This window comes from Mustela lutreola, chromosome 6 (genome assembly GCF_030435805.1).
Source record: "Mustela lutreola isolate mMusLut2 chromosome 6, mMusLut2.pri, whole genome shotgun sequence".
NCBI classification, from domain to species: domain Eukaryota; kingdom Metazoa; phylum Chordata; class Mammalia; order Carnivora; family Mustelidae; genus Mustela; species Mustela lutreola.
The window spans coordinates 83,540,260-83,558,497 of record NC_081295.1 but is presented as its reverse complement, the minus strand read 5'-3'; the positions used below and the strand labels follow the sequence as shown (position 1 = coordinate 83,558,497).

Genomic DNA, 18,238 nt, shown 5'->3' with positions numbered 1-18,238 from the left:
AAGTGTGACTACTGGTTTCAGTTCAGGTCATGATCTCATGGGTTCTGAGATTGAGTCCCACCTGGGGCTCTGTGCTCAGCAGGAAGTCTGCTTGAGATTCTTTCCTTCTCCCCTCCAAACCTCCCTTGCTCTTGCACATGCTCTCTTCCCTCTCTCTAAAGTAAATAAATCTTTAAAAATTAGTGAAATATCATGTAGAATATAGCATAGATGGTTCATAGATTGTTGTTTGTTTATCTTGGGGTTTTAAAAAATGTATTCTGCCAGGCCCTGCATTTTAATCCAAGAATTTGATCCATTCACATTCAGTATAAATACAAGGAAAGACTTCCACCACTTTGTTGTTTACTATATTTTTTATGTCTTTTTCGTTTCTTAATTCCTTATTGCCTTCTTTTGTGTTTGATTTTTTGGGGTAAAATATGGTATTGATTACCATCTCATTTCCTTTCCTGTATATTTTTTAGTTAACTTTCTTAATGATTAGTCCAGGTAGTACAGTTAACATCTTAAACTTACAGTAATCTTGTTTGAATTAATATCCGTTTAGTTGCAATATTATGGAAAAACTCTGCTCCTGTACATCTCTGTTCTACCACCTTTAAAGTTATTGTCAAAAATAACATTATACATTGTATGCCAGTTAAGATAGATTTGTAGTTACAATTTTATGTATGTCATTTAAGTCATAGAGAAAAAAAGAATTACAAATCAAATTACCACCTTTAGATTTATCTGTATAGTTATTTTTGGTGGTATTCTTTTTCTTCTGGTTTTGAGTTATTGTTTATTGTCCTTTCACTTCAGCTGAAAGGGTTCCTTTCAGTTGCTCTTGTAAAGCAGATCTACTGGTGATGAGTTTTTCTGCTTTTGTTCTAGGAATCTTTTACTTTCTCTTTGATATTTTGAAGGATAGTTTTGTAGGATATAGAAATATTAAGTGACAGTTTTTGCTTTTAACAGCTTAAATATAATCTCATTGCCTTCTTTTCTTCATGGTTTTTTATAAGAATTTATCTGTTGATCTTAATGAAAGAGTTCCCAGTTAGACAAAACAAAGGCAGGCCCCTTGCATTAGTTCATCAGATAGCACCCACACAGATCAAAACAGACAAACACAATTTCTTGGAAACAAGTCTCCTTAGCTCCTTTTTGGAACCAGGAACCCACAGTGGGAATTCTAGCTTTCTTCTTTAAGACTGCTGCCAGACTTGGGAGGGAGTTGGCCAAGGGTAAATTATGTTGCCTGAAATCTACCACATCACAGCCCTTTCCTAGTTAAAAGTTTTCTTGGGTACTATAAACTTTTGACTATCTTCGAGAGTTCTGATAAAGTTTACAAGGTTTTTTTGGTTGTTTCTGGGGGGCTGCCAGGCTGCCAGAGTTACCATCTCCACCATTTTTGCCGAGTTCACTACAGAATAGGGATTTTTTTTTTTAACCTAATTTCTCTATACTTGTAATAGGTTGCAGATCAAAAATACTGACAATCTGTTCAAAACAAACATCTCTTCTCAGTAGCTGATCTTCATTCAGTTTAACCCTTTATTCTTTGCTTCCTGAAATGTATTATTTTCATTTAAAACAATGTAATCTAATATTCTTTTTAAAGTATAGTGAATAATTTTAATTAAGCACCAAACCCAATGTTTTGTATCTTTTCTTTTTTTTACTAAGATAATTTGGCCTTAATTTGTAATGCTTAGGCTACTTTTGATAAGACATTAATCCATTCCCTTTTCTGCTCCTCAAAAGTCCCAGTGTAAAGATTTCATATTCAAAATTGTATTATCTGTTACTTTATATTGTGACTTAAAAACAGTAAATCTGTCAAGGTTTAAAAAAATAAAGTATATAGAAGTAAATCAGTTTTCCATGACCCCCTTTATTTTGGACATGTTTTGTGTCTTGTAAGGATCCATTCAGATCATAGATTCAGAATTTTAAAAATAAAATACATATATATATATATATAATTTTTTTAAATTACTTTTTCCTACTTTACCACATTGTGTAATAAATATATTGAGAATTTTTATATTTTATGATATAAAATAGCTAAAGAGAAGAAATGAATATAAAGTGACAATTTTCTTTTTTCTTTTTCTTTTCCTTTTCTGTTTTTTTTTTTTTTTTTTTTTGGCAGGTTATTAACAAATTCAAACAGACTTACAACAACCAGAAATGCTGTATGGGCCCTCTCAAATTTATGTAGAGGCAAAAACCCTCCTCCAAACTTTAGTAAGGTATGAGTAAAATATACAAATTAAGGAATCTATGTATGTAAACTTCTTAGTCTCCTTATAATAGACTTTTAGAGATTGAAGGAACTTTATGGGTTTTTAGTAATTATTTATTGACTAGACAATATTTGCACATACTCAAAGTCTAGAGAATATACAACAGAAAGGAAGTTTCCCTTCTACTGTTACTTTACATCGTGATTGCCTCTTAGCAAACAGTGTCACTTGATGTTTATGTATGTTAGTGTTGACTTTAGAAATCTTTTAATCTAGTTCTTCTCATTTATTTCCTATAAGCGAAATTGAAGCCTCCAAAAAGGTTAAGGTAATTCATTAGTTGTAAAATTGGAAAAGTAATTAGTCCACAGGGGCTTGTGCTTTCCCAGTGTACTTTTTATCTGTTTCAAATATCTGTTCCCCCATCTGCTCATATTCTGCCGCTAAAAGAATAAATTATTAATAAATTTCTAACCTAGTTCTATTTTCTTACCAATAAGATGTTAAAAAGATAGAATGTAGGTAAATTTCTGGGCTACCATCATACTTCTTTCTAATTCAGTATCTAGGATTGAAAGGGAAATACTGACCATAGCACTAAGAAGAGCTCAAAATCTGGTGAGGATTTAAAAGTTGCTGGAGGCAAAAAATAATAAATTCCTAATTGAAAAATATGATTCATGAGTTGGTGTGCCTTCTCATTTATACTTTTACCATTCCAGTTTGAAAAATGCATGATTTTAGCCACATTTCATCTGAACCACCAACATGACTTTAAAATCTAATTGGTACCATCATCTATTGACCTTTTTTTTTTTTTTTTTTTTAAGATTTTATTTATTTATTTGACAGAGACACAGTGAGAGACAGAACACAAGCAGGGAGAATGGGAGAGAGAGAAGTAGACTTCCCATTGAGCCTGACTCAGGGCTTGATCCCAGGACCCTGGGATCATGACTTGAGTTGAAGGCAGATGCTTAACGACTGAGCCACCCAGGACCCCCCCATCAATCTGTTGATCTTTTCCCATACCCTGTACCATGTTATGGGTTTAATCATAGTTCATAAAATTTTTCTGTAACCATCCATGCCTAATTCTATTCCATGTTTTTTGACAAGTACATAACATGACTAAGAAGCTAGTTTAAAGCATTATAAAGTATGCTAAAAATAAAAGGCTTTTTTTTTTTTTTTAAAGATTTGTATTTCTTTGAGAGAGAGAATAGAAAAGGCAGACATGCATGTGAGGAGAAAGGCAGAGGGAGAGAATCTCAAGCAGATCCCCGTTGATCAGAGACCTCCCACTCCCCACCCACACAGGGCTTGATCTCATGACCTGTGAAGTCATGACCTGAGCCAAAATCAAGAGTCAGGTGTTTAACTTACTGAGTCACCCAGGTACCCCCCAAATTATTATTTTAATCAGAAATTTGGTTTAATAGATATGTGTCTTAGAAAAGTTTTGAGTAAATTATATACCACAGCTCCCCAAGGAAGGACGTTATGAAATAATGTTGCACCAGTGGCCTTAGTTAGAGTAAAAGAATTTTTTATAATTTTCACTTTAATAGTAGAAGGACAAGGTATGTGTATTTGACCTGGGTATAATACAAGGAAAAGAATATTTATATGGTACATAGTACCCTTCAATGATCTTTTAAAAAATTATATATAAAAACATCATTTGGCAGTGATTATTGTAAAATTGAAAATGTTTATATTTTGTCTGAGGAGGTAATAAGGGTTAATTCAACTGATGATGGTGAATCCTTCACCAGCTATTTGTAGGTTTAGACTTGCATACATAGATTGGCTTGCTAATTATATATATATTCATTTTTTTTAGCAATCATAGTAATCTATTTTACCTCTTAATTATTTATTTACTTACTTATTTTTACTGTGTCCTGTTAATCACCATACAGTACATCATTGGTTTTTGATGTAGTGTTCTGTGATTCGTTGTTTGCATATAACACCCAGTGCTTCATGCAGTCCATACCCTCCCTAATACCCATCATCAGGCTCACGTATACCCCCCACCTCCCTCCCTTCTGAAACCTTTCGTTTGTTTCCCAGAGGAGTCTATAGTTTCTCATGGTTTGTCTACCACTCCAATATCTCCCTCTTCATTTTTCCCTTTATTTTATCTCTTAAAAAATGGTATGGGATAACTATATTTTGTTTGAGTTTTTACCCAGTGAACTTTGGTTTATGCATTGCTTTTCATTTGAAATTTCTTCCTTTAAAATACAAAGTCCTTTTAAGAGTTTGGAGGTTTTTACCCCCTTTGCTTTTAAAATAGCATGCATCTGTATGTGTATATGTTAAAATAATAATTATGTGATAATAGTTGTAAATATATAATTAGTTTAAAATGCCATATTTCATTGTTCCTTTTTTCCTGCTTAACACATCTTTTAAAAAAGATTTTATTTATTTATATGACACAGAGAGAAAGAGAGAGATCACAAATAGGCAGAGAGAGAGGGGGAAGCAGGCTCCCCGCTGAGCAGAGACTCTGATGCGGGGCTCAGTCCCAGGATCCTGAGATCATGACCTGAGCCGAAGGCAGAGGCTTAACCCACTGAGCCAGCCAGGCACCCCAGTATTGCATTTTTTTAAGGCATTGCTTAAACTTTGAGATCTTTTAGTGTTCTAATTATATTACATGCTTTTTAGAGGTGGTTTTTTTTTTTTTAAGATTTTATTTATTTGACAGAGAGATCTGTAGGCAGTGAGGCAGGTGGGGGCGGGGAGCAGACTCCCTGCTGAGCAGAGAGCCAGATGCGGGGCTCTATCCCAGGACCCTGGGATCATGACCTGAGCCTAAGGCAGAGGCTTTAACCCACTGAGCCACCCAGGTGCCCCAAAGGGGCACATTCTCAATACATCATTCTCAATACTATGAAAATATACTGTTATTTCTCTCATATTAAATCTTTTCTTGGTCCCTGAAAGCCTTATTAACTTTCATGTTTATTGCCATCTACTTCTTTGCTTTCTTTTATAGTAAAATTCCTCATTTGTCTAGTCTCATTGTCTCCTCTCTCTCCTTTCATTCTTTTTTTTTTTTTTTTTTAAAGATTTTATTTATTTATTTGACAGAGAGAGATCACAAGTAGGCAGAGAGGCAGGCAGAGAGAGAGAGGAGGACGCAGGCTCCCTGCTGAGCAGAGACCCCCCCCCCGATGCGGGGCTCGATCCCAGGACCCTGAGATCATGACCTGAGCCGAAGGCAGCGGCTTAACCCACTGAGCCACCCAGGCGCCCCTCCTTTCATTCTTATTGAATCCTCTTCAGTTGGAATTTTCCCTCAGTGACTACACTGAGTCTGCTTTCACTAAGTGCACATGTGTCTTCACATTGTGAAATCCAGGGGCGAATGTTTAGACCTCATCTTAAATGACTTGCTACATCACATTGATTTCTCAGTCTTCACCTTATGTGATCTATTGCCTTCATATGATGCATTCGATCTCTTCCTTTTCCTACGTAATTTTTTTTTCACTTCGTTTTCAGGCCACTTCTCTCTTAAGTTTTCCTTCTACCTCAATGATTGCTCTGTCTCAGTTTCATATATTAGTTCCTCTTCTCTTTTTCCTCCTAAAGTTGAGAGTACAAAGTGAATGGTTTTGGCTTTTTCTTCTCTTTATCTGCATTCAATTCCTTATTGATACTCCCTTTCTGTGACTTTAAATGTCATCCACATGCCAGCAACTTTCAGATTCCAGTGGTTGGCTCAGATGTTCTTTTTGACTCCAAACTCAGCATCTTTATTTGGATATCTAATAGACATCTTAAACTTAACATATTTAAAATATAATTCCTGTTCTTTTCCCCCAGAACCTTCTATGCTAGCAGTCTTTCATATCAGTTAATAGAATTTCCATCTTCCATTTTAAAATGAGGTACTTTAACATTTTTTGCCTGCTTTCTCTTTTATCTCATTCTCTATAGTCACTCCATCAGTTAAATTCTGTTGGCTCTACTTCCGAAGTATATTCAGGTGGGGTTCCTCTAGCCAAATTTGGTACTGTTTGAGGATCAAGATGAATTATGGAAAGGAAATACTTTTAACATATTGAATAAAAAGAATCTGGGAAGCCTGGGTAGCTCAGTTGGTTAAGCATCTGCCTTCAGCTCAGGTTATGATCCTAGGGTCCTGGGATCAAGTCCTGCATGGGACTCCTTGCTCATTGGGGAGCCTCCTTCTCCCTCTATATGCCACTTCCCCTACTTGTGTGCACACACTCTCTCTCTCTCTGACAATAAATAAATAAAATCTTAAAAAAAAAATCTGTGAGTCTATTCTAATTCTAAAAAATGGGGAAAGAAAGCTCTTTTTTACAGAAGGATGCCAGTTAATAGTTGTAGAAGGACTTCATATTAGAAAGGTCAACCACCATGCTAATAAGTGATTTAGGCAGGAATCATCAATGAGTTCTAAAACATTTAGGTGAAAGATTGTTGGGGGACAGAATATTGATGTGGTTCGGAAGTATTGCCCTACAGAATATTTATTAATTACAAAGGGGATGGGAGGGAGTTTTATTTATTGTTGAGAATTTACTGTTGAGAATTTATTTACTGTTGAGAATTTATTTACTGTTGAGAATTAAAATTCTTCAATCACCTTAACCAAATGATTAAGTTCAACGTTACTAATGAGGGGAAAACTGATATTATGTCCCTTTAGATGGGACATGACTAAAAATAACACCTCATCATCTATGTAACACCCTGGCTGGAAATGTTTAGTTTCAATCTAATAATGAGGTAACAGTAAGACAAATCAGAAGTGAGGAATGGTTTGTGAAATGTCCTGGACTCTTAAGAGTATCAGTGGTATGAAAGCACACAAATAGGCTGAGGAGCTATTCAAGATTAAAAAACAGTAAAGGCAGACATCTGTTAGAATGGTTAAAATCTAAAAAGCTAATAATACAGGTGCCAACAAGATGGATAGCAACTGAAGTTTTTAAACATTGATGGTAAAAATGTAAAATGGCACAGACACTTTAGTAAGAAGGCAGTTTCTTATTGTGCTACTTAGGATTATGGTATACTTACCCAGGGAATAGGACATAGTATGTCTACAAAAAGACCTGTACATAAATGTTTATGAGAGCTTTATTCATAATCACCAAAAATTGGAAACAGCCCAGATGTACATCAACTGGTACATGGATAAACAAATTATGTTTCATTCATAAGGTGGACTGTGATTCAACAATAAAAAGGAAGAAGCTTTTACCTTGTACATGCAGCAACGTGAGTGAATCTCACAAGAATTAAGCTAATTGAAAGAAACCACACACAAATGCTACGTTTTGTATGATTTCATTAATATAATATTTTGGGGAAGACAGAACTATGAAACAAAATCAGATCAGTGATTGCCTGAAAGGGACAGGAGGGTAGTTTCAGACATGATAGAAATGTTCTGTCTTGTGATTGGGTGGTAGCCATACAACTGAATGTATTTGTCAGAACTCTCACTAGAACTGTATACTTAAAAAGAATTATTTTTACTGTAATTTTTACCTCAATAAATCTGACTTTATTTTTAGGTACTAATGAGATACAATAAGTAAATGCAATGTTTAATTACTGATTAGATCATGGATCAAAATTAAGTCTTAGCTTAAAATATTTAAATTTTCTTTAGACCTTAGAAATATTATTGTACCAATGAAAAATTTTTGGATGTGACAATTATATCGTCTTAGAAGAATGTAAAGAAATGCCATTTTTTTTAGGAGACACATGCTGAAGTTTTAGGGGTGAAGTACCATGATAATATCTGCAGTTGGTTCTCAAATAGGGCAGTAGATATATTTTTTAAATGTATTTTATATGTGTGTGTGTGTATATGCATATTTCCCATTACATCTCACAATGTCTTCAAAAGACATGTATTCAAAAATTGAGAATTAATAAAATTAGTAATTTTTATTGCTTCTACAAGGTAAATTCTTAAATGAAACAGGCATCATCCCCCTACCCTGTTTCTTTGCAAGTTTGTGAACATAAAGAATACAAAGATCTGTGGTACATTTTGGTATCACTGCCTTGATTTGTGCTGAGTTTTACCCACCATTGCTTTTGTAACTTTAGTGTAAATATCAACAACATGAAAAAGACCAATTTTGTGTTAGTATAATTATGAAAATGGTTTTGGCATCTCCCCCCAAGGTTTCAAGAATCCTTCAGGGGTCCATGGTCCACACTTTGAGAACTACTGGCCTACAGTTTAATGCTTAATATCTGCTTAATATCTGCATAATTTTCTCATCTTCTGTAAGTGCTTGCTTATAAGTTACCTTTTCCATGAGCTCCACTGCAACTATCCTACATAATAATGTAATCTCTTACTACCCCAGCCACTGACCTCCACATTTTACTCTTAACTTTTTTCTTAGTAACTTTTAATATATATGATTTAAAAAATGTATTATATGGGGCACCTGGGTGGCTCAGTTGGTTAAGCCTTTGCCTTCAGCTCAGGTCATGATCTCAGGGTCCTGGGATCGAGTCCCGCATCGGGCTCTCTGCTCAGCAGGGAGCCTGCTTACCCCTCTCTCTCTCTGCCTGCCTCTCTGCCTACTTGTGATCTCTGTCTGTCAAACAAATAAATCTTTTTAAAAAAGTTTTATACATTTAATTTTTTAAAAAATCTTTCTTCCACTAAAATATAAACTCCTCAGTTAGGAATCGTTGACTCTTTTTGGTTATTTATGTATTCCAAACTTACTGTAATTTATATTAATAAGGCTTAAGACTTTTTTTAATAACTTTTCTGTGATTTTCTATGAGATATTTTATTCACATTTTTTTGAAATTTTTATTTTCACAATAATTTTCAAGGATTTTTTTTGTTCTCAGATTACTCATCTTTAGGTGGAATTTTTCTGTATCGGTGTTACAGCTTTTTTTATGGACTCAGCAGATTATCTACCTGAGGATTTATAATTTTTTTTGATGTTTTCTTTTTTCTGGTGTCTGTTTCTCTGTATGTTTTTATTTTATTTATGGTTTTTTTGTCTTAGTCTCTTTTTTACTGGGAAATTTCACATAACTGGTGATCCTGGGCACTCTGGACATACTTAGGAGGCAGACACTAAAAGCTAAAATGAAAAATAGATAGAGAGGCGAGTGTTTAGATTCGTCATTTCTTGGGCTTCATTATAGAGTAATTGGGCAGCAAAACCATGTTTTCTATGAGGAACTCAAAATTTCTGTATTTTCTGAGACCATTCGTTTCTCCAGAGACAGATTTTCCAGTCTTCTGCTGGAAAGTAAATAGATTGGGTTGAAGTGTAGAACAGATAATACTACTGGAGAGGGGCGAGCTGGACATTAGAGGAGGACTAGAGGCTTTCATCCGTCAGTATACAAACTTTTACTTAATCTGTAATTTCTGGTCTCATGCTTTATTTCAAACTCGTGTATATCTGATACCCCAAAGTTCAGTTTCTATAGTTCACTTTTCGTTTTTCAGTTCCTTAAAATAAACCTCTAGTCTTTGGTAGCATTAAGAATATTAGACACCTACCTATAGTCTAACGTGTTTCTCCTTTAACCTTTTAACGTTTCTTTCTGTTTTAGCACCATTCCTCTTCTGTGCCCTCTGTGATAACTGGCACTTTTGATTCTTTAGGCTCTTTGAAGTGATTGTTGCAGGATAAATTAGCTTTCTTCTTCTTCTTTTTTTTTTTAATTAGCTTTCTTCTTTTTGGTAGTTCCCTCTCCAGGCATTGAGGTATCCCCTTTCTCTTCTCATAATCCTGTCCACAATATATTGTGGGCATGATTACAGATGTCTGCTATATTCCTTAGAAATGGGATTTATATTTCACTTTCTTCTTTTCCTTGTTTCTGAGAAGACTGTGGGTCAGAAATGGTTTTATTTTGCTCCCTTAAAACTAGAAATCTGTAGTGCTTTGTTTTTTAAATCAGTAAAAAGATACAGATCTGTATGCTTATTTTTTAACTCAAAAATTTCTATTTGCTTTAAAAAAATGATTCTCACATTTCTCTTCAAGGAAGGAGGAGGTCATTGACAAGCGTGAAGGCATGATTGTTTGGAAAGGATCCAGTTGTACAGATTTGTTTTATTAACTTACAAGCACATCTATTACAAAATATTTTTAAAAAAGCAACCTTTTTTTTGTTCATGGGCCCTAGTGTCATCCTGACAGAAGGGCCCAGTGAAAAGATAGATAAGTATTTTTAGAAGGTTATAGTTTATGTACCGGCAATCTTTAAAGCAGAGGTAAAGAGAAAATTTATCTTAAGTACTAGAACCTTAAAAAAGTTGTCATTACTCTTTATTTGTGGTATATCTAAATTTCATATACAGCTCTTATCTGAGGTATACTTTAGGTTGCTGTTAAAAAAAAAAAAAAACAGGGGGTGCCTGGGTGGCTCAGTGGCTCTGCCTTCGGCTCAGGTCATGATCCCAGGGTCCTGGGATCAAGCCCCACATCAGACTCTCTGCTCAGCAGGGAGCCTGCTTTCTCCTCTCTCTCTGCTTCTCTGCCTAGTTGTGATCTCTGTCCAATAAATAAAATCTTAAAAAAAAAATAAAAAAATGGGACAGCTGGGTAGTTTAGTTGGTTAAGCATCTGACTTTGGCTCAGGTCATGATCCCATACTTCACCCTCTGCCTCTGCCTGCTGCTCCCCCTGATTGTGCCATTTCTTTCTCTCTGTCAAATAAATAAATAAAAATCTTAAAAAAAAAACCTCTTTGAAAAAACTTTAAGGATTGTAGTAGAATCAATACTGATCATGGCAATAAAAAGAGCTAGTATGTCTGTGCTTACTGTATGTCAGACACTGTTCTAAGATGCTACATGCATTTTTAGTAATTTAACAATATTGTTTAATCCCTGTTTTGTAAGTGAAGAAATTGTGTTTCAGAAATATTAGAATAATTTGCCCATGGTCATACAGCTAGTGAATCTAGGACTGTCTAGTTTGAGAAAGGAAGGATCATAGAATTTCTCTAATTCAGCCTTTGTGTCACAGATTTGGAAACTGAGTCTCAGAGAGGTGAAGTGATATGCTCATTTCACAACTAAGTAGTTGTAATATTAATGCTAGAGAGATTAAAATTTCTTGTCATGTATGTGGTTTTTCTTTTTTGTAATTAAAAATTCAAGGTTTCAGTACCTTAAGAAGTACAGTTTATTAGTGACTTTCATTTAAAAACCTTTCAGATTTCTTTTTGTATTTTCTACACCTTTAGTCCTCAAATGATTATTAGATTTGTTTCTAGTAATGTACATGTAATGAGTAGGGTGAGGTTTATTTCAGTTAGATCATATTTCATGATCATATTAAACACTTAAAAAATGAAACATTTTTAGTTAACTAAAACATTTTTACTTCTCTTAATTTTGGTATGCCTTTTTTGGGTGTGTTATGTGTGTGATTTAAAGATAGGGGATCTCAAACATGTATTTCGTTACTCTTAAAAAAGTTTTAAATTACACATATCTAATGTAAGATTAATTGGAGGGGCTCCTGGGCGGCTCAGTTGGTTAAGCGTCCATTTCTTGGTTTCAGCTCAGATCATAATCTCAGGGTCCTGGGATCAAGCCCTGCATTGAGCTCCCTGCTCTGTGGGGAGTCTGCTTCCCTTCTCTTTCTCCCTCTTTCCCTCCCCCAGCTCATTTGTGCTGTCTCTCTCTAAAATAAATAAATCTTTTTTTTTTTTTTTTAAGATTTATTTATTTATTTATTTATTTGACAGAGAGAAATTACAAGTACACTGAGAGGCAGGCAGAGAGAGAGAGAAGGAAGCAGGCTCCCTGCTGAGCAGAGAGCCCAATGCGGGACTCAATCCCAGGACCCTGAGATCATGACCTGAGCCGAAGGCAGCGGCTTAACCCACTGAGCCACCCAGGCGCCCATAAAATAAATAAATCTTTTAAAAAAAAAGATTAATTGGAAAAAATCAGTTACATGTTCTCGTGTACGATCATTATTTTTTAAGACAATAGAACATTTCAATTTTTCCGGCATTTTTATAGCATTGAATTTTTTTTTTTTTTTAATTTTTTATTTTTTATAAACATATATTTTTTATAAACATATATTTTTATCCCCAGGTCTGTGAATCACCAGGTTTACACACTTCACAGCACTCACCAAATCACATACCCTCCCCAATGTCCATAATCCCACCCCCTTCTCCCCAACCCCCTCCCCCCGGCAACCCTCAGTTTGTTTTGTGAGATTAAGAGTCACTTATGGTTTGTCTCCCTCCCAATCCCATCTTGTTTCATTTATTCTTCTACCCATTTAAGCCTCCATGTTGCATCACCACTTCCTCATATCAGGGAGATCATATGATAGTTGTCTTTCTCTGCTTGACTTATTTCGCTAAGCATGATATGCTCTAGTTCCATCCACGTTGTTGCAAATGGCAAGATTTCATTTCTTTTGATGGCTGCATAGTATTCCATTGTGTATATATACCATATCTTCTTGATCCATTCATCTGTTGATGGACATCTAGGTTCTTTCCATAGTTTGGCTATTGTGGACATTGCTGCTATAAACATTCGGGTGCATGTGTCCCTTTGGATCACTACATTTGTATCTTTAGGGTAAATACCCAATAGTGCAATTGCTGGGTCATAGGGCAGTTCTATTTTCAACATTTTGAGGAACCTCCATGCTGTTTTCCAGAGTGGCTGCACCAGCTTGCATTCCCACCAACAGTGTAGGAGGGTTCCCCTTTCTCCGCATCCTCGCCAGCATCTGTCATTTCCTGACTTGTTGATTTTAGCCATTCTGACTGGTGTGAGGTGATATCTCATTGTGGTTTTGATTTGTATTTCCCTGATGCCGAGTGATATGGAGCACTTTTTCATGTGTCTGTTCGCCATCTGGATGTCTTCTTTGCAGAAATGTCTGTTCATGTCTTCTGCCCATTTCTTGATTGGATTATTTGTTCTTTGGGTGTTGAGTTTGCTAAGTTCTTTATAGATTCTGGACACTAGCATTGAATTTTTATTTTAAAATGGGATTCTATATTTTTCCTAAAGAAATTTGGTCTTAAACAGAGAAAATTGTTAAATATTGGCTCTTTTCTTTTCTTCCAGGTTTCACCTTGCTTAAATGTCTTGTCACGATTGTTGTTCAGCAGTGACCCAGATGTATTAGCAGATGTATGCTGGGCCCTTTCTTATCTTTCTGATGGACCCAATGATAAAATTCAAGCAGTCATTGATTCTGGAGTCTGTCGAAGATTGGTGGAACTTTTGATGTAACTATAATTTATGATTGTGTATTAAATTTAGCAGTTAGAGTAATGGCCTTATAAAGATCTTAAAAGTGACTATCTTCAGGAAGTATTGAAAAGCCATCAGCCTCATTTTTCAGAACAGCTATAATGTGAAGAGTTGACCTTCTTAAATTTGTATCCCATCCTTAGTTGGAACTATCATTTTGTGGATGTATTTCACTGGTTTTAATCTTTTTATGACTGGCAGGGACTTAATTCAACAGGTATATATGGAATGCTTGTACAGAACCAGTAATCTAGTTAATTGTTCATTACAGTAACTGTAATTGTTCACTAAGTAACTAATTGCTGTAAAAGTCCACTTGCTAGACTATTATTGCTACCTTCTTTAAAAAGAACATATTTTTTATAAAAGAAGTTAAAAACTTATAATTTGTTTTAAAATGATCTTTTTTCTTTAAAAAGACTTTATACTACTTCCTTTTGTCAAAAAGCCATTAGGTAGGCTCAAATGAAGCAGATGGCACAAAGAAGAGAGGTCTGAGAAGGAGTTGTGGCTCTACTCCAAAGACAACATCTGAGAAGGGTAGGCAGGCAGGTTCAATGGGGGGATCAGGGCTCAAGCTTGAGGATGGCACCCACTAGAGCAGCATAACAAGCAGGCTGGAGCAACACATGATGGATAACAGCCTAGCTGGATCAGAAGCCAGTTTCTTATTCTAAGAGAATGGAGATATAAATATGGAAAGGAGGAAAGCCAGAATAATCTAGTGGTATTAGATTAGAACTGGAGAATGTGAACTCATGGCTTTCAACATAAAGAGATAGATGTAGAAATAAGTGTGTGTATGTGTGTGTATATGTCCTCTTAAAGGGCATGGGAATAGTGACACATCTATACTCAGAAGCTGAACACACCAGGTCTTGGTTTTTAAATGCTACTCTTCATTAACAGGAACCAAAATTCTTGGACAAATGGCTGATTCTAGGGCTGGGATTGAGAAAAAATAAGATGAACCTGGAAGTAGTAAGTGCTTAAAGAGTGAAGAACTATCAAAAGAACACAAAAAACCCGCTTGCAGGGACTTCTGCTGTTCTAACTTCCAAGCTTCAGATGATTTGAGCATTAAAATAAATTATAATAATATGTTATAGCATTGAATAAAATAGGAATTCATGAGCCCCGCTAAAATAAGTAGATAGATCAATAGATAGACTGAAAAGCATGTAGTTGGAATGATCGTATTACAAAATTATCATTGGCAACAAACAATATTGATAATTCAGACAATACACATCAAGAGGTGGTGAAAGTAGTCATTGGTGAAAGAGGCTTAAGGAATGGGATTTAACATAGTCTAAAAGTATATCCTCTCAAAAATATTAATTATAAAGGGAAAAACAGTATATTGAAGTGGAGAAATCTGACCGACACCATTTTAAGTGACTGGAATTCAGTGCCACTATTGTGGACAAAACAGGTATCAGATGCTATCCTATGTATTGAAAAGATGGTTGCATTTGTGATATCCTAACTAAGAGTATATAATTTGTATCTTAATCATGAGGAAACGTTGGACAAAACCTATAATTGCTTTATGATCATTATAAATGCCAAAATCATGAAATAAAGAAAAAAATAGAAACTTTTTAATTAAAAGAGACTAGAGACATAACAACTGGGTATAATACATAAGCCTGGATTAGATTCTCTATTACAGAAGTATTACTGGCATAATTAGTGAAACTTGAGTGGGATCTCTGGGTAAAGATATATAGGACTATTTTGTATTATTTTTGCAATTCTTTTGTAAATTTTAACTCTTGCATAGTATTTAAGTTCATATTTTTATTATTTTTAGGCATAATGATTATAAAGTTGTATCGCCTGCATTAAGAGCAGTTGGTAATATTGTGACTGGTGATGATATTCAAACACAGGTGAGTTCAGACTTTAATATGATAAATTGTTAAGATAATGGATTTTAAGAAATTTATTTAGTTTCATACTACTTGGTTTACATATTAATCAAGACTTTAGCACTACCATAATTATATTAGCATCCATAATGTGACAGTAAGCATATTCTTGATAATCAAGATCAGCCTTGAAGAGCTATATGTGAAAGCACTGTCCTAGATCTATATCAATACAAAGAAGTACAAAATAGTAGGATGGCTCTTGAGGGACTTAAAATAAAATTGAGGAGAAAATATATATTAAAGCAAAGCAAATTACTTATCAGTGTATGTTTCTTGAGAACTGATTGGTCAGTAAATGCTATAGAACTTTAAAAAAGAAATCACTGTGCTGAGAAATCTTTGTAGATTCCATAAAGAAGTTGTAACTAAAGCTATATCCTTAAGTTGGGGAAGAATTTAAGTAAACTAGAAGAGATTTATGTGATCATAGGTGTAGAAGCAGACATATGTGAGTTGTATTTTTTTTTTTAAGATTTTATTCATTTGACAGATCACAAGTAGGCAGAGAGGCAGGCAGAGAGAGAGGGGGAAGCAGGCTCCCTGCTGAGCAGAGAGCTGGATGCAGGGCTTGATCCCAGGACCCTGAGATCATGACCTGAGCTGAAAGCAGAGGCTTAACCCACTGAGCCACCCAGGTGCCCCGTGTGAGTTGTATTTAAGAGACATTAATCTTGACTGGAGAAGAACCTGTTGGTGAAATGGTGATTGATTATAGTTTAAGCATGGAGTTGGTTGGAAATAGGAGGGCCCTTTTTTTTTTTTTGAGTTTTATTACATTTAATCTTTTTTTAATTAAATTTATTTATTTTCAGCATAACAGTATTCATTATTTTTTCACCACACCCAGTGCTCCATGCAATCCGTGCCCTCTATAATACCCACCACCTGGTACCCCAACCTTTTATAGCAGATTGAAGACCTAGATTACGAGAATGGAAGAAAAGATAGCAAGGAAATATTTTCCAGATTTGTAACTATGTGTGTGTGTGTCTGTCTGTCTTTTGGAGAATAGTGAGATACCGGAAAAGGTGTGATGACAATTGACTTAGATCTGGAGCAATCTTTCTTGAAGATAGGAACTCAAACTCTGTAACACATTAGATTCTCCTTTGTTTGCCACCATAACTTAAACTTTATTTTAACTTACATGTTATCTTTCACGTTTAATCTTTTCAAGTCCTGTTTAGGTATATTAGTTATTAAACAGTTGATCCTTAGTAATTGATAGTTATTAATTTAAAATAGCTCTTTAAATGAGAATGCCCTTCTAAACATAACACTTTTCAGCAGAATTTTGGTACACTGCTTCATACATTCGTCAGCAAGTAAATTTAATGTAAATCTTGTGGGTATTCTGAAAATAGGAACATAATGAATTATGCTGTGGAAGGAAGAGTGTAAAGATGTAAAGGAACAAAGTAGAACATACTTCCTTTTTTTTTTTTTTTTAAGATTTTATTTATTTATTTATTTATTTATTTAAGAGAAAGTGAGAGCACACATTAGCAGTGAAGGTAGGGACAGAGCGGGAGGTAGAGGGACAAGCACACTCTTCACTGAGCGTGGAGCCAAACTCGGGACCCAGTCTCCACAATCCTGAGATTTTGACCTGAACCAAAACCTTGGTTTTGGATCCCTAACCAACTGTGTCACCCAGGCACTCCCTATATTTGAAATTTTATTTTATTTTTTTTAAAAACAAAGTATTTTAATTTTTTACTTTCACTTTAATTTACATTTTTAAAAATTTGTAAAAATTTTATTATGTTTTGTTAGTTACCAAATAGTACATCATTAGTTTTTGATGTAGTGTTCCATGATTCATTGTTTGTGTTTAACACCCAGTGCTCCATGCAGTCTGTGCCCTCCTTAATACCGATCACCAGGCTAACCCATTCCCCTCACCTTCCTCCCCTCTGAAACCCTCAGTTTGTTTCCCAGAGGAGTCCATAGCCTGTCATGGTTCATCTCCCGCTCTGAGTTCCAAAATCCCCTCCATCTTTCCCTTCCTTCTCCTGATGTCCTCCATGCTATTCCTTATGTTCCACATACAAGTAAAACCATATAATTGTCTTTCTCTGCTCAGAGCGTACTTCTTTAGTATGTTCTGAAAGAAAAGCAGAACAGTAAAAAAAAAAGTTGAATGAAAAAATTGACTTATTCTGTACATTGAGGTTTCTTACCTATTCTGAGTTCAGGTACTTTGAAAATTTTTGATTTTTTTTTTCTATTTCATTTGGTTAAACTAGAGGTTGGATCGTGATCAGTCACTAAATCTCTCTTGAAGTGTCGTATCAGTTGAATTCTTGAGTGTATTCATAAATATGAGGGACACACTTCTCAGTGTCCTGCTTATTCTCATTTTAGTGGTTTGACAAAGCACTTTAATGCAGCATGTTTGGTGAAGTGGGAGAGTAGAAGGTAGCGAGCACCTAAGTTTTACTTTGAGATGAATTTCTTTTTTCTTAATTTAGTTTTTCAAGAGTGATTTTTGTATTTCTGTAAATCATTCGCCTATCGTTGTGTAGTTTTTTGCTATAAGACTTTGTTACCATTCCTGATTTCTGTTTCAGGTAATTTTGAATTGCTCTGCATTACCATGTCTCTTACACTTGTTGAGTAGCCCAAAGGAATCAATCAGAAAAGAAGCCTGCTGGACTGTTTCTAACATCACTGCTGGAAATAGAGCTCAGATTCAGGTAAATCCTTCCAGATCTAAGAAAACAGCAAGATCTCTTAAGTCAGTTTGGACA

General features: G+C 35.0%; 1 protein-coding gene across 3 annotated transcripts in view; it reads left to right on the top strand.

Moving 5' to 3' along the window:
- The window catches only part of KPNA5 (karyopherin subunit alpha 5), a 52,500-nt gene that overhangs the window by 21,749 nt on the left and 12,513 nt on the right, over positions 1 to 18,238 (top strand). For all 3 annotated transcript variants that reach the window (XM_059177752.1, XM_059177751.1, XM_059177749.1), the window contains 4 exons: positions 2,147 to 2,246; positions 13,360 to 13,523; positions 15,365 to 15,443; positions 18,059 to 18,184. In XM_059177752.1, the coding sequence (XP_059033735.1) occupies positions 2,147 to 2,246; positions 13,360 to 13,523; positions 15,365 to 15,443; positions 18,059 to 18,184 (469 nt within the window). The remainder of the gene's footprint in view (positions 1 to 2,146; positions 2,247 to 13,359; positions 13,524 to 15,364; positions 15,444 to 18,058; positions 18,185 to 18,238) is intronic.